Here is a 17,404-nt window from a genome sequence, read left to right as displayed (position 1 = left end):
GAGTCTTGTGTCTTGCAAGATTGTGATTTCTGTAAGTTAACTATTTGTTTTTCCTTTATTTTCCTTTGCTTTAGGACAGCCAGGAGTCTGAGGAATGTCATATATATGACACATATGGAGGAGGGAGTTGGGGGTGTCAGCTTCTGCTTTGTCCTCAGCTTGCCTTCTGTTCCCTCATCGAAATGTTTTTAAGTTTGTCCACAAAGATCCCCTAAAGCCAGACATGTAAATTGTAAATTGTGGCATATTAAATCATTCTTTCACAGTCTCTTAAAAAATGTGCATGGTGATTGATTCCAAAATTCTCCTTCTAAGAATTTGTCCTAAGCAAATAATGTATGATGGACATGAAAGGCCAGAGCAATGTAGTTGTCATCAATAAAGAATTTGGTTAAAAATATATTTCCAAGCAATACAAGAATAGGTACCTGTTATAAACAAACTTTTGAAAGAGTATTTATGGACCTGCCTGGAAAATGATTATGATATGTTGAGGGAGAAAAAAAGTTAATGAAACATATATAGCAAGAAATTTCACATTTACAAAATACTCTGTGGATTTAAAGATATGTATATGATATGATGGCATATGACTATTTTAAATTTTTATTCTCTGTATCTGTATTTTCTTTTTATCCAATAAATATGAATTATTTGTAAGCCAAATACTAAAGTAACTTTAAAAAAAAATTGCTCAAAATAGTTAAAATACTGAGTCTGTGCTCTATCTGCTGACTTTCTAGGGTCATTTCCACCATAACTGGAGTGAACAATTTAGCTAGTCCTCCTTACTTAAGGACTTCAATACAAAGTTGGCCTCTTAGGTTTATCTATTCATTGGGGGAAAAAATACATAGCAGATTACTATAGCCCCTTCTAGTTTACTCTCCCCAAGTAGCAGGAGAAAATTTTCCTAGATGTCAAACCTGCCGTATTTAATAACATCAAAGAATGATACTCACCAATGTCTCTCTAAAGCTGTGGGTTGGGTAAGGAAGCAGGCAGGGGAATGTAATCATTGGGCCACACTTCCATTCTCCTCCCAAACACAAATGTGGGGAGAGAGTTAGCGTATCAAGTCTGGGTTGCTTAATCCTTGCATATTTCCGGGGGGGCCTGGAACCATTACTGACACTTGACTAACTTCTGGAAATGTGGCTCTCAGAATCTTTTTTATGTTACTAATTGATGATGTTGTACGTAAGCCTGGAGGGATGGGCCATGCTCTACCAGCCTGTCAGAACTTGTCAGCATTGATTTATGCAAACATGAAGATTGGTGATGTTCCTGGTTTCACTGTTGGGATTCTGAACTTCAGTTATCATGGTTGGTTACATAGCATGGTGTGCCTACGTGATCAGCTCTCCATAAACACCTTGGATCCTGAGACTTGAGAAGGCTTCCCTGGACAGAGACAATTTGCATGCATCTCCACAGTTCCCAGCTAAAGGGGAAAATGTATCTTATATGATCAAAGAAAAGGATTCAGAAGCTTATGCTTAAATTCTCTGGACTCCTCCCAATGCATACCTTTTTTTCTTTTCCTTTTGCTACTTCTGCTTCTGGCTGTGAACATAGCCTGCTAGGGAGTTTCGTGAGTCCTTGTAGTGAATTAGAAAGCTTCAGGGTTGTAGTCAGACCCCCACGACATAACCTCCCCACTCCACCCAGAATTCCCTAGCCATATAGTTTGCATTGCCATTTCTGTTCCCTACCAAGAATGTATTCAATATTTGTCTAGAAATCATCTGTTTAACAGTCTTAATGAGCAACTGAATCTAAGAGGCTCATCTCAAGGGCCTTCTCTTTTTTGTCATGTGAGGAGAACATTACACTTCTACACCTTTGACTGGGGACTTTACTGAGACACTTGAGAATAAAAATGTTAATGTGAACTAGAGAGCAGTATAAGCAGGAGTGAGATCTTCATGATAGAAGATAGAAGGCCGGAGAAGGGCCCAGGCAGAAGACCGGTCATAGTGACCACAGAGAACAGGAAGAAGCTAAGTGCTTAGGACCCCAGCAGCTGCTTTGGTTCTTTTGGTTCTTTGGTGTCAGTAGATTTGGGGAGATTATTTAGGAGATAAATCACTGATGCTCTGTCGTTCATCTGTTGGTTTTTTGTCCTGAAGCTTTATTGATTCCTTCCTTGGACATTTGTCCCTTGCTCTCTATATTTTGTTCCTTCAGCTTTTTCTTCTAGGAAACAGTTTTAAATCATTAATCATTTATTGAAATCTCTGAGATGTTTTGAAATTTTATATACTATGCTTCATGTATAAAGCTACTTTGGTAACATAACATTTTAGCTATTGCTATAGATCCACTGGAAAATCAACAACTTCCATTTATATATGTTTCTCCTTTGCACACAAGCTTTTCCTATATAGCCTATCTGGGACCATATCTACAGTTGGGTGAATAGAATTTTTCCCTAGCGTTTAGATTTCTGAGAGTTTCCTGAAATGGGATAATCAGAGTGGGTGACTAGACAATATAGTTTTGCTTTGGGGGCATTTGGAATGTGAAAACTATGGATCAGATCATAATAATGAGCCATCAAAATGGTGAATTTGGTCATTATTCTTAGATAAATTTAAAACTTTCTCATAAAAATAAAATTTAAGAAAAAAAGAAAAGCAAATACTCATGTTTGAAAAAATATATTCAAGCAGGTTATTTCATTTAGATCCAATTTATTTGATTAATTGTCTCTATTTTGTTCCTCTGGTTGATATTACCAGAATGTTTTTCAACAGTTTCTCTTCTTTCTTCACCTTAAAATTCAGGCTGAGTATTTGAGTAGGCAGGAAAATAGCAGAACATCCAATTTGTGTTTTGTTATCTGTTCTTTGAAAACAATGATAAAACTGTTACTGTATTTAATGAGAATTCCAATTCAGTCCGGATCGGTGTTCAAATCTTTTCAGCAATGTTCCTTCTATTCTAGAAGAAAGGTATCAATATTTTTCATCATCTAATTCTTCAACTTATGCAGTCTTTGAATTAGCTTGGACAATTAAATATCATTGGAAGAGAAATTTTAATTTGTCACACAAATAGTAAAGTTAACCCATCTGACCATTGGAGTATTACATACTTTCAGGATGATTACTTTATCTGTCATTCAGAGAGAGTTAGGGGGAGTATAGCATGTAACAAGAGTGAAGTTGATCATTTTCTGTAGAATGTTAAGCAATTACATTCCTATTGCCAGTACAACAAAGAATCCATCTGTGTGACTTTGGCTAAGTGACTTAACATTTCTATACTTCAGTTACTTTGACTGAAGAGGAACCATGACAGCTTGTAGTGTAATATTTCAGAAAGTGCTGTCTTGACTTGGTTTTGAGGTCATGGCTATAAAACTCTCAACACTTCTTTGTGGGGAGTTTGTTATGCCTCCACTCCAATCCCTTCCCTTATTAGAATCTAGCACTCCTTGGTTACAACACACACACACACACACACACACACACACACACACACACACACCCAGCTGCCAGAGATTCCAGATGCCAAACCCCCTTCTTCCTTAGGCCTGCAGAATTATTCAAAACAATCTACAGAAAGCCTGAGCAACCTCTCTAACTCCATCTGGCTTGCCACATAAAAGCTGCGTCCTTCGGTTCCATCCTACATCCTTAAAGTGGTGTAAGCAAGCACATTTTACTGTAACCTCTAGAAAGGTTTATAGGAGAATCCAAGAACTATGGTCCCATTGAGGGTGTATGATAGTAGAATATGGATTAGACCAAATAGCTGGACACCTGATAGGAATGTAGACATTTCAGTGTAAGAGCAAGAAGAGGGATCATTACCAACAATCGGGGCAATGTTATATACCCTAACAGATATCATCATCATATATTGGCCAAGGACTAGACATTTCCCTTCATTGACGTAATGCTACATCAGCCATGTGTCAGAAGAATTTATGTTCACTCATTATCTATATCCACATGTTCCCACAGCTACCTTGAACTTGGGTGGGACCAGGTGACTAGTTTTAACCAAGAGATTGTGAGTGGAAGTGATATGTGACTTCTGGATTGTGGTAGTGAACCCCCCTGCTAACCCCAGACATCCTTTTCTCTGTTGCAATAATCGTGGAGGTAACATGTTGACATATATGAGCCACGGATGAAGCTAATATGATTGATCTCCTAAAGGACCATTTGGAAGAAAGGTGTCAGACCTCGTATCAGAAATAAGCTTTAAATGATAAGTTCATGATGTTTTAGGATTAATCTGTCATCGCTACTGAATCTTGCAACTCTTTATAGGCCCTAGAATTTAGATGTCTCTCCTGAGATAAAGTGATAGAAGAAAACCTTAAATTGGCTGAATGTATTTTGAATTAATTTTGAAAACTCCTTAATTGGTTAGTTTGTATTTGCTCCTTCTAGATAAACTGGAGATTTGGGAAAGACATTATATTTTGTTATGGAAAAAATAAACTTACATTTATTGTACTGAGTTTAAGTGTTTGAGGAAAAACCATACCTGCTCCCTTGTGATTAGTATTATAAAACAAATACAATATAGTTTTAGGGGTAGAGTATTTTGATGTTGAGTAGATACATGATCCAGCTATGCCACTTTTTATGTGCCTTGCATAAGCTTTTGAATGTTTCTAGAATTTTACTTTCTCTGAAAAGAAGAAAAGAATAGCACCCAACTTATAGGGTTGTGGTGAACATCAAATGAAACAATGAAATAGAGTTCTTAATAGAGTGCCAGTCATAAGAGAAATAGTCAATCAATGTTTATTATTTTAATGTTGTAGTGGTTGAAAATCCACACAAATACAATAGCTTTGCCCTGAGTAAAGGCAAGATGAATCAACGAATCCCTGTAATACATGAGATATTAAGATTTTATCTTCAGGATATTTTATGGTACACATATGCCTTCTATAGAAATCAATGGACAGGTAACAGAATATGTCTTTATAGCTTGAAATCTTTGTTCTTCTTTGTTCCTAAAAAGAGGCAAAAAACTTGGATTGTATCAGCTCGTACAACACGCTACTTCTCATGGAAGTATAAATAGGTAGAAACAGGTTTGTGAGATAAATGTATTTCTTTTAAAAATCTGCGGGTAACTTGCAAGAGCAGGTATTTCACTATTTGCATGTCTCATGTGTACCATTTGGTTTACAGTCTCCTGATTGCTATCTTGTGGTGAATTGTTCTGTTTATAGCTTTAAAATTGCTATCTAGGTGACAGTCTTCTGTTTCTAATCTTAAGATGGTTGTCTAGTGGCTTTGCTCCCCATGGTTTATCATGCAGCTTGATGATACTGTGGAGGGAAATACAATTAGCTAACTATGCACCTGTTCAGTTTACAATTTTATGAGGGTAAGCTGTAGTATGATATACATCTTGGGGCTTATAGTGAAATCATTTGAAAACAGAGATTCTGTATGAAATTCTGTAATATATAAAAATACCTAAATATGTTATGTAATATATTGTCTCTGTAGAGTCTCTCTCTTGATATTTATGTGTATGTCTAGGCAAACAGTCCCTGGCGTACAAGGGTTTGACTTTGAATTTTTAAACTTTACAATGGTAAGAAAATGATACACATTCAGTAGAAAGCATATTTTGAATTTTGAATTTTGATTTTTCTCCAGGGCTAGTAATAGGTAATAAATACTCATGATGCTGGGCTGCAACAGTGAGCTACAGCTCCCAGTCAGCCATGTGATCACCAGGGTTAACAACAGATACACTTACAACCATTCTGGAGCCATACAATCATTCTGGTTCTCACTTTCTGTGTAGTATTTAATAAATTACATGAAGATTCAACATTTTATTATTTTTTTAAGATTTTTTATTTATTTTTTTATTTTTTTGGACAGAGAGAGCACAAGTGGTGGAGAGGAGTTGAGCAGGCCACCCAAAGCAGGGCTTAATCCCTGAACTCTAGGATCATGACCTGAGCCAAAGGTACACACTTAACTGAGCCACCCAAGCACTCCTCAACAATTTACTATAAAAAAGGCTTTGGAGTAGGTGATTTTGCCCAACTGTCGGCTAATATATGTGATTTGAGCACATTTAAGATAGACGAGGCTACACTATGATGTTTAGTAGTTTAAGTGTATTAAACACATTTTTGGTTTATAATATTTTCAACTTACAATGGGTTTATCAGGACAAAACTCCATCATAAGTCAAGGAAGATCTGTATACAGAGATATCTATCTTTCCACAGGCTTATACAATTAAACAATTGTGAATTCAAATCTGAATTGTGCCTTTCTATTTTCTCAAAAAGTATTTTGGATTCTAATCTTCTACTCCCTTATATACTTCACAGCTTTTCCATAATTTTTTTCCTCTTACCATCATTTTAACTGAAGTTTTGTCATGGGGTCAGGATCAGATGCTATGCTGTTTTTCAGAAAAGATTTTCAGTGACTGTTTAGCAGGTAGTAAATCTAAGAAATTTACCAAGTTATTTGTAAATTGGGTTTTTCCTGTGAGATTTCCCTTCTATTAATATTATGTAATAAAATTGCTAGAGATAAGAGTAGTTATATGCTATATTCTTTGATATATGTAGGGAACAAGTGGTGATTTTAATAGGCAGATTTGTAAGACTCTGAGAAAGGGAGACAATCAAGAGTTTCTCCCTATGGTCATTTTTTAAAAATCTGTTTATTCATGATTATGGTGTATTTATCTGTCTTGAATGAAAGGAACCTGACTCTCCATCATGGATGAGTGGCTCTTGTGTGGTTTGAGAAAGCAGAAGGAAGTTTTCAGTTTTATCAGATCAGTTGTCAAGGGACAGATGAAGACCACTGGTGATCTTAAATTGAGTCAATGTGTCAGAAGAAGTATGCTGTGATCAGAACAGGATTTCCCTTTGCAGAGGAGGAAAGAGAAGTGATTAAGTAGCAGAAGAAAGATATTTAAGTCAGAAGATGCAGCTTTAGGGGTGACTACAATCACTTAGTAGTAATGCTCACATGACTCTAAATTTGTTATTTTAGTCTTATTTTCCTTATCCGATGACCAGAAGTATTTCAATAACATTTATCTCAAAAGGGTGTCAGGAGCCAAATGAATCAAAGTATGTGGAATAAGTATATGCATTGTAAAGCACTATGTAACTTATGCTTGCAACTAATATGGTACCACTGGAAATGTCAACTGTACTGTAAAGCATTAGAAACCTAAGTTGTTTCTCCCTCTTCTTCAGTCTATCAATGGCTTAAAATGCAGGGTGCCTTGACATATCTCACCCTGAGCACAACAAAATGACAGTGATCTCAAATAAATGGGTCTAAACATCTAAGGAAGAGAATATGTTTGTGTATGTCCATGCAAATAGTAGGAGATGCAATCAACAGGATCTTTAAAGACCCATATCTGAACAGATTTGAGAGAACTTGCTCCAATTATTATGTTGAAAAATACACTTTCTGTCCACTGACTCATTTGAGATCATATGTAAACAAATACCCTAGTAGCTTGAAAGGGTAATAGAATCTTGAATGAAAAGTTACTGGAATCTTAAAATTCTTACACTTGGGAGGCATGAAGGAGTAAAAAACAGTATTTGAAATAGAAGTTAGAATAAGAAACTTGAGAGAGGAACATTTTCACATCATCAGTGTCTCTAAAATTACTCTCACACATTTCTACAGGCTCATCTAAAATCAGCAGTCAGTTCATTGACTATTTATGGACCCATTCCCTCTCCTGCTCTTTAAGCATGGTACTAACATTTGATATTCTTTTTAACAAAAGATTTGCCAGAACCATTTGTGTAAATTGCCAAGAGGGCAAAAAGAAAAAAATTTGTAAGAAAATATTACTTCTTTTGGGTATCACCTACCAAATATTTTATACACACACACACACACACACACACACACACACATATATATATAAAATTCTCAAAGAAACAAAACTTAATAAAGCAGTCTGCACGGAGGAGTAAGTCTGTACACATCAATAGGCATATGTGTTAGATGGTAAAAACATATGGGAGGTATCACATTCCAAACAACCAAAGAGCTCCAAGGAATAATTAATGGCATTCATAAATGTGGACAAAAATAAGCTCATGTTCACATCTTAAAATTATTAAATCTAGAACAAATCTTCCTCTTTCCTAATTGGTTTTTCATATGACAAATTTCTGACACAGAAGAGAACATTTGTTTCATATTTTATTGAATTTCATTTATATTAAATTAAAAATATATTTCTGACAGATTCATGTAACAAAAAGGCAGAACAGTTTTCAAATTGTTCAGCTGGGATGATCAGTACGGAATGAGGCAAAGCAGGTCGCATTCTATAATTGCCTTATACAGGTACAATTCTTTCCCAAGAGCCAAGAGAGGATCCTTGAGAACTAACTGAAAAGCCTAATTACAGAAATTTAAAATACTGTTTGTCCCTCATTCTCAAATAACAACAGAAATTGGGGGAAGGAAAGTAGAATGGGGTGAAGGGTTGGCAGAGAAGAAAGAATAAGGGAAATTATACTAAAAATAGACCTAACATTAAAAAAGTTAGTATGTGTTAAGTGCATAATCCTTCATAGATAAAATAGAAAAAAATCAAAATAACATTACACCACACACAATTGGCATATCCTATTGTGTAAGCGAGTGCAGAGGTTGAACACGTCACAATAGTGCTGAACACAGAATCACAAGTAATGTCAAAATGATAACTTCCAACCAAAAGGAAACAATCACAAGCCAATTACTTATATACAAATCAATCCTAAAGACATTATGTCCCAAATAAAGATGTCCACAAAAGAAAATCAAAGCAACATTATCCTTATTTACAAATGCAACTAGCCATGTCTTTAACAAGCTATAAAAATACTATTCACATTTTCAAACATACAGTAGTATTTTTTGTTTATTTCAAAAAGGCAGCTAACTTTGAACACTGGGATTTAAATGAAACATTGATGGCTTACCAGCTAGGAATTTTTGCACCCCTGCCCTTTGAAGATACTTCACAAGAGAGAGGGCTTGTTTTCTTTTTACAAGTTAAGAACATAAGGAAATGAATACAAATGTATATAAGCCTCTGCCTTTTCGGTAAAATGTCTCCCTTTATCACCTGAACTGATCTTAGTCAACTACTTGGATGCACGTATGAGATGAGTGTTTGAGAGACGATTTAACATGACTTTGTTTTTTTGTGCTATGAATTGTCTGACAGACAGTTCTCATTTTCATTTGATCTTGCTATAATGGTGCCTAAAAAAGAGATGAACTAGTCATACCATGTAATGATGCAGTTCCAACATGCAGCAATGCAAGTCCCTGGTGGTCACAATGGGGAGATGTAGACACACCAGCCAGTGAGGTGTGCATTCAAAGTTAGCTGCCCTCACACAGCTGCTCAGTTTTATAATCGACCCATTTAACAGCAGTACCAATTTATGCTACATTTTTCAAAGTACCTTACTTTAAAAGAACAGCTTACATATCTACACTTAGAAAATAACTTCCATACTTGATTACTGGAGTAAGCCCAAAAGGGTTCTTGGAGTGCTATGGTGTAGTCCCCTCACTCCCCCCCCCCTCCCAGCCCCTGAGAGATCCAGAAATATACAGGAAAATGACTCTCACATTAGGGACAATGTACAACCCCCATTAACTGAAGAATCTGGAAATGATACTCAAGAACCAGGTTATGTCAATATGTAGGAGGTATGATTTGATTTATTTCCAAAGAGCTGCAGGCTGGGGGGAAACATCTACACATTAGGGATAAAAATAGCAGTAAAGGCAAAGTGGTTTGGACAAGTCAGACTATTGTCTACAGGTACGAAACTTGGTTTCCTTATATTTGTATATTTGTATAAATAAAACCACTTCAGATGATATGGGTAAAATTTGTTAGAGCATTGAAATAAAAATGTCCTTAAAAATCAAAAATAGAGAAAAGGTGGCAACTTACTAGATAACATAGATTTTTGTTGCAGTGAAACTGCCCTCATTATGTATTGGTCAGATAGATGAATGGTCCAATAAAGAATTACAGGTGGGTCTCAAAGCTGAATAGCCTTTACCTTTCTGATAATAAGACTCTTCATTTATGAAAAAAAAGTACAGCAGCTGTGAAATATTTGCGATCAGGAATAAAATAAATATATAAAGTAAATAAGTTAATTTGTTGGCAAAACTAACTTCTGATTCTATCTAAGTTTCTAATGAAAAGATTAAATCTAAGTCCTACCACGGGTACGTGCACATATGTGAGTTTCAAGATTCATCACAGGGCTGACTCGACTCAAATTCCTGCAGAGAAGGATATTGTAAGAGAATCGATCTTTATGGAATAACGTAATTTTTATATCATAAAGAATACTCTGTGCAGTAATTTCTTTGAGAAGTATTTTTAACAATGTCCACATTGTTAGAATCATTTATAGAAAAGTCAGGCATTTGAGGACAGAGGCTAAGTCAGTGTTTCCACAAAGCAATGTATGGGATCTCAGAGATCCACTATGGCTTCAGAGAGGTACAGCCTCAAGAGGGCCACTTTGAAGAGGATGGTAGACAGTAAAGAGAAGAGAGGTGATTGTGTCAATGGGGAAAGAAGCAAGGGTGGTATTTTTCTTTAAATCTCGAGAGAAATTAATTTTCTGTAACTCCTAATAAGATAAACACTTACTCACAAAGTTGACCGTCAAGGGGTAATTTCCAAGAGAAGCATGGGTCTAACCCCCAGGAAGCTGGGGCTTAGAGTGTTTTCAGCTCATAACTGAAAGAGAAGCATTTTCTTCTGCCCAACATATCACCTGGCAGGAAAGAGGTGAGGCAGGAGTCTGCAAAAGTGACACAGCCTACATTTTTGTACCTCTACAAAAACAGTGGCACCTGAACAGTGTCTGAGATTTCTACTATTTTATAAAAACTTGCCTTTTAATGAAAAGAATGAAGCAGTCCACGATGTTAAAAGCCATTTGTCCATACAAACTCAAGAGTTCCTGACCCAACGTGGTGCCCACATTAGCTTCATGCTGTTAAGTATGGAGAGAACTATTCTTGCAAAGGCATCTCTGGGATTAGAAAAGTTGTATTCATTCTACCCAGAAGTATAAAAGCTGGCCCCATTGTAATATTAGTAAAATCAAGGTCTCCACTGAGGACTTTTATTTTAAAATCACATCTAATCTACATCTGTATAATGTCATTCATTCTTATGCAAATGGCAATCAGGAGACATGAGTCTGCCTTCATGTGTCTACATGGGTACAAGGCTGCCCTTCAAAGTCCATATACACAAAAAGAGGCACAGCAGAATTTTCTTGCCTTTGGCATATACAGAAGTTAGTATATCTGGCTTTCTAATGACTAGAAGTTTATACACCTGGACTCCTCATTTGCAATATTAAAAACCATCAGTCTAATAACTAGAGTCCAAAATAATGGAAATAACAGCAGTTTGAAATGCTTGTACTATTTATCAGAATATTGTTAACTAATTGCTTCTTTTTGTTTTTGGAAATGGGAAGGTAGCATGGGAAAAAAGGGATATTTCACAAATTAAATGCATTTTGTTTGTTTACTAAATAAAGGGCACCACTCAGTCTTTTTCTCTGCATAAGGTAATAGAACATTTACATTTCCTTTACTTCGTTTTGAAGACCTCTTACTTAAAGTCATATAACATATTTGTCTGTTAAACTCTGCAAGGTGGTGTTTGCAAATTAAATTTTAAAAAACATTCTCTTCATAGTTAATGCAATTAAAGATGGCAAAATAATAAGTGAATGAAAAAAATTTAATTGCAATGCTTTAAAACAAATTTTCACAAGTGGAACCAGCTCTTTATATGCCTACTTTCTGCTAAACCTAACAAATAACAATTTTAAATGGCAAACTTATTTTTTACTATGCAAAATCCATCCTACGTGTTCATAACCTGCATTTTATTTTGTTACATAGTAGTTTATGGTTAATTTTCTAGTTTGATTTATTTAATAATATTAAAATCATTTAATATCTGATAACTAACTAAATCTACATCTTACAGCATTATCATGGTTTTGCCCAGCTATATACATGCTCTCATGATCATCTTTTCTATTACCTTATGAACTACATACTAGTTAAATAATCAACATTTATAGATGGATGAATAATTCAGGTTTTGAAACAAAGATTAGTTAGCTCTAGAAAACATGTATTTACATCCTTCCCTGTCAGGCTGAAGCAATTTTATTTTTCCTTTCACCTTGACACTTCAAAAAGCATTTGATAGCCCTTTGGACTTCATCTAGCAGCAGAACCTCACAGACCTTCTACTACTGATTTGTCCTCAGCTTTGGGAATATGCATGATCTTCATGTCATGTCCCACTTTTAGAAGGTATTAACACATACCTCATAACATTTAGAGCACTTCTCTTCTTTTCTGTATCTCAATATACAAATAATCATTCTTTCTGATCTACTAAAAGAGAAGCTCATATTTTTAGTTTGAATATTTTAATAAAATATGAGTTTGCACTGTTTTTAATTCAATTTCAAGAATATTACTTGAGAAAGAACTCTCACCCTAACCTCTGACACAAAAATTTGGAAAACCAAATGTTACTCAGTAGTCCAAGCACCTCTTTATGGTGCAGGATGCTTTGTGGTTCTGGGTCTACTCCGATTTAGAGAACATCTTTTTTCATGTAAGAACCAAAGAATGGCTCTTCAAACATCCATTTAGTTATACAGTGTTTCCTTATCTGTAGATGGGATTCCCCAAGATCGGCTATTTGGTGACTTAAAAAATATAGTCTGTGTAACTTTACTGCTAATTTTCCTCAGATTTACTTAATTGGTTCTGCATGTTCGAATTGCTACAACTGGCCTCTGAGATTTGATATTCTGATGCACTTTGCAGGCTTCAAATGGCATTTTAAAATTTCACTTTGCTGGGTTGAGTAAGTTATTTTTTGGAACAGGTAAAACAATTCTTTTCTTCCTTTCATACACATCGAAATATATTTTTCCAGTTGACAAAAACAACTAAAATAAAAAAATGTACTATAGAAATCATTCAAGGTTTTTGTGAAGCATTTTGGGTCTTTTCGGATTACACTTGCATCTATCTCTAGTTGTTAGTGGTAGATTACCTGATGTATAAGGGTTTTGTGTTCTTAGAATGAAGGAAACTACATTCACTGAATACATTCTATTACCTTAACAGTAAGAAAATTATTTTTCTTTCCTTCTCAAAATAAGTGATTCTGTTTTCCATATCCCAGAAGAAACCATGACTATTGTAAATCAGAAGGAAAAAAAAAAGTTCTAGTAGCCAAAAAGGGTGCTGTCAGTGGTAAGTTGGTACAGATTTATTTGGAAAGGGAGGCTTATATCCAAATTCTTACAAGAAATTATGTGAGGTCCCCTTTCTCTGGAGACTCTTCTGAATAGGTGGGAGAATTTGAAGCTGTTGGGCTGTAGCCCCTAAGTCATTCTGTGTCTTCAACTCAGAAAAGTTCATGTTGAACCTCATTAGAAGGGGTCTTACAAACCTCTCCCTTTCTCCACTTCACTCTTTTAGCTTACCTTTTTCCTCATAACTTAGTAAGAAACCAGTCCTGATGCCTCCAATGTTCTTTGCCAGAGAACAACACCTACTGTTGACTTAATGGTCAAAGTAGAATCCAGATAGGTCAATTAGCCAGTGAGGCAATATCCTTCCACCAATTCCTGTTTGGATGAAACTATCTTATTTGTTAACTCTGGTAAATTGTAGGTTGTTTAATTTGTGTTCCAAATGAGTTCACACTAGGTTTTCTAACAAACAATGGATTTTATGATGACTGCTCACAAAGTAGTCCATAAAATCTTATTCCTTGAATTTATGGGGGAAATTCAAATGTTATTCTAAATAAATTGACTTCAAATCATTAAGTTAGGGATAATATTGCATTTATGTTGATATTCCCCACTTACACAGTGCTTTTAGTAGACTCTAAATAATTATCAGTTGAAAAAATAAGGGAGTTGAATGGATGGATTGACTTATTTTTTCAAAACAGGAAGAAACCTAGAGCTCTTTGCATTTTTTTCCCTCTCTGTAAACTCTCTGCTTTACCAACAAAGATTTTTAATCTCATTGATGTTTTTTTTTTGGCAGTAGACTTGAATTTGATGCCAAAATTTTAATATTAAAAAAAAAATTAATTCATATGACTGTCCAAGCAGATTTTCTTAGAAAAGAGAGACTACCTGATTTTCTTGTTCCAGGAGACTCATTCCTAACATTTGTTCCCATTGCTCATCTTAGTAGGTATTCTTTAAAAATTATACATAAAAAGATGGTTCTAGAATTAGGATGATATATTTGAAGAAAGTATTATTATACAAAGTATCAAAAGATTAGTATGTTGGATATTAAAATAATTACATGAGAATTTTTTCATGTTTATTTACAACCTTTGACCCAAGAACCTACCTATAAACTGTGAATGTTTGTGTATTTTTTATTATATCAATTTATGTGCAAAGAGTTACCTTCTACTTAATATAAATAGAGTCTCATACTAGAAATTCCATGGAATCAAGCCAATCTTTACTTACATTCCTTCACGTGGAGTATACAAACTGGATAACTTTCCTTGTGTAGCAAATGTGATATCATTTGTAGATAATGTGCTGGCCCTCTCACCATAATCTCTGGATACTGTTCCAAAGTCCTAATTTGCTTGGTTTGGCATTTCCACAGTCTTTCTTTATCTTAGCTCTTTTTTAAAAAATGTACTTAAATTAATTATTTTGCTGGTTGCTTCCATATTGCTTCATTCAAAATCCAAAATGGAGTTCAGAAAGAGAACAAATAAAATTATAGCTTAAGTGCAAACTACATTTCTGAGTATCTGCCAGTTAGACATACCCAATCCAGTGTCTCTTCCAGTTCAATGGATTCCCCATTGGACTACCCCTGAAAGTGTCAGTAGTTTTCATGAACCACACGGAACTGTCTCTTAGTTTCCCTTTTACTTTTTACATTATCAACTGCCTTTGTTACTGTCATTTATGGAGAAGAAAATGTTGAAGAATGTAAAGAAAGTGGGGATACATATTCAATAGTGTAAAGCACAACAGTTAGATTTGATGTTACACTTGACTAGTGTCTTGGCCTCCCCTTCTAAATTTGAAGGCTATATATTTAAAATAATGGTCACTGCACCATATTAAAATTTTTTTTACAGTTCTGTCAATTTATAACAATACATAAGAAGCTCTGATGTAAAAATATTTCCAATCAGAAATTAAAGTCAAAATGTATGGGGGTAAAAGTAATATAAAGGGACCGACCAAAGCAAAACAAAATGAAACAAAAAGACCAAAAATATCCCTCCAAACATAATTACTTATTATAACTTTGAGAAAGTTAAGAAATTATGAAAGCTGAGTTGTCCGTTCTTGCTTATCAGGATAGAAACCGTTGGGAAAAGAACCTGGATTTTCTATCTCAGTTACTATCATATGTTATAGAAAAGGTTATCCTTTTGTTCTAATGGAAAATTTATTACGATTTCCAAGGGTACTGAAAATATACAGATCAGTTCCTACAGGTAGGAACAGAGAGCATGGGTCTTTCAGTCATCTGCTTTAAAAAAAAAAAAAAAAGAAAAAGAAAAGAAAAAGAAAAAGAAAGAAAGAGAAAAAGAGAAAACATTGAGAACTAGCTTGACAGCAGGCAGTATTGCCTTATTATTTGCTGGTCCTTCTCTAGCTGTTTCAATCTCCTGACCAACCCATGCAGAGAAATGAAGAAACAGTGTGGTTCCTCCTATCTTTCTCTTTCAGTTCTTCCGTCTAATGTTCAAGTTAGATAAGCACATGACTATCATTGCATCTCTATATCTTCCACTGGGAAGTGTCAAAACTACTGGCCTTGGGAATAGAAGGAAGACCTTAAGAGAAAGAGAGGCGGCAGGGAAATTGGAGCGGGTGTGTCTCTATCTTAAAGCCACTGTTGAGCTTACACCACAGTATTTCGGTGTCTGTAGGGTGGAGGAGGCAGCACAGTGCCGGGCTTCAGCGAGAACTCAGAGAGGTATTCAGGATTCTCTGCCACAATAGGCCGGATCCGTCCATTTTGTTTATAAAAATATTTTGTGCTGTACTCCTGCAGGTAGTCTGGGTGTTGAAGGGTGCTGCGAGGTGGCAGGCTGTGGTTCCAGTAGTCAGGGTTGTCGAATGCTTTCTTGGCCTTCTCTGGCACAGACAGTACATTGTTCTTCAGGTACTCGGCATTCCCCAATGCGTTGGCAAAGGTGTTGAGGTACAGTGGCTCATTCACATACTCATCCTCTGCCTTGGGTGGACCATTGGAAGCGTTGTGATATTCGGGATTATCCAAAGCTTGAAGGTCTCCGTTTTTCCTCCGAGAAACAAAAGGGTTCTCCTCCACAGGGTTCAGGTATTCTGGGGGAATACACAAATATTAGTCAATATCTACTTTCTGGAATGTGTTAATCAGACCAAGGTTGTACAGGATGGTTATCTTCTTTTTCCAGACCAATTAAGCCATGGATTTGTTTTCATGAGTTTTCACAAAACCATTTCGTTGATTACTTCATTGATTACTTTTGTCATATGACAAAAGAGTAAGAAAGAGTAGGTGGGCCAAAACTCTTAATGACTAAAGAGTCGGGAAGCAGACTTCCTGTCTTCTAGATTGTTCCTCTTTCCTCCTAATTGCATTTGTTTCTCCTACAAAAGAGGCTACTTGTTTAAATGCTTCCATTTTCTAAAAGTCAGTATTTTTTGTTGTTGTTGAAAAATAGGACAATCTATCCAGATTAAAGAGCTTTGAAATGTGGAGAAATTAGAATTCCTAAAAAGGGTACTGGAAAATCAAAATGTCTATAGCTTAAGTCCATGCCAAGATGAATGGATGAAGTGAAGGAATGACATTTTTCAGTCTGTGTGTTTTGCTATAATGTCCATATAGGTAAAATGGATTTGATTACAGATGTTCCCCAGAAAGCTTTACACATAGGAAAGGAAATATCTAAAGAAAAGACTCAACTAATAAAATCTGATTGATATCTAACATGCTGCTAAATTGACTTGTGTGACAATACATATGCCTAAGAATAAAGTGTAATTAGAACATTCACTTCCACTAGCTAACCATAATCACAAACTAACAAGCTGTTAGTTTGATCATATGAAGTAATTGTTTTGTAGGTTGAAACCATTCATAGTAGTGGCTGTTTTGCATGATTCGATCTAATAAATTACTACAGAATATTGACCTGGAATTTTTTAAAAAGGTGTTAATCAATGCTGCTCTTCTTAAATTTAATTCCACCTCTATGTATACAGTATATATAGGCCTATATTCCCATATACAGTAGACAGTCTTGCCCTCTCTTTTAATGT

The 17,404-nt window shown here is 35.4% G+C and overlaps 1 protein-coding gene across 1 annotated transcript in view; it reads right to left on the bottom strand.

The window, feature by feature from the left end:
* Positions 1 to 8,180: 8,180 nt before the first annotated feature.
* ERBB4 (erb-b2 receptor tyrosine kinase 4) overlaps positions 8,181 to 17,404 on the bottom strand; it is a 1,180,328-nt gene continuing 1,171,104 nt past the window's right edge. The window contains exon 28 of the mRNA XM_059168147.1: positions 8,181 to 16,441. Coding sequence (XP_059024130.1) covers positions 15,996 to 16,441 — 446 coding nt within the window. The 3' untranslated portion in view covers positions 8,181 to 15,995. The remainder of the gene's footprint in view (positions 16,442 to 17,404) is intronic.

The sequence above is a fragment of the Mustela lutreola genome, chromosome 3, assembly GCF_030435805.1.
Source record: "Mustela lutreola isolate mMusLut2 chromosome 3, mMusLut2.pri, whole genome shotgun sequence".
NCBI lineage: Eukaryota > Metazoa > Chordata > Mammalia > Carnivora > Mustelidae > Mustela > Mustela lutreola.
The sequence above is the reverse complement of the archived record's forward strand: the minus strand, read 5'-3'. Positions and strand labels throughout refer to the sequence as shown.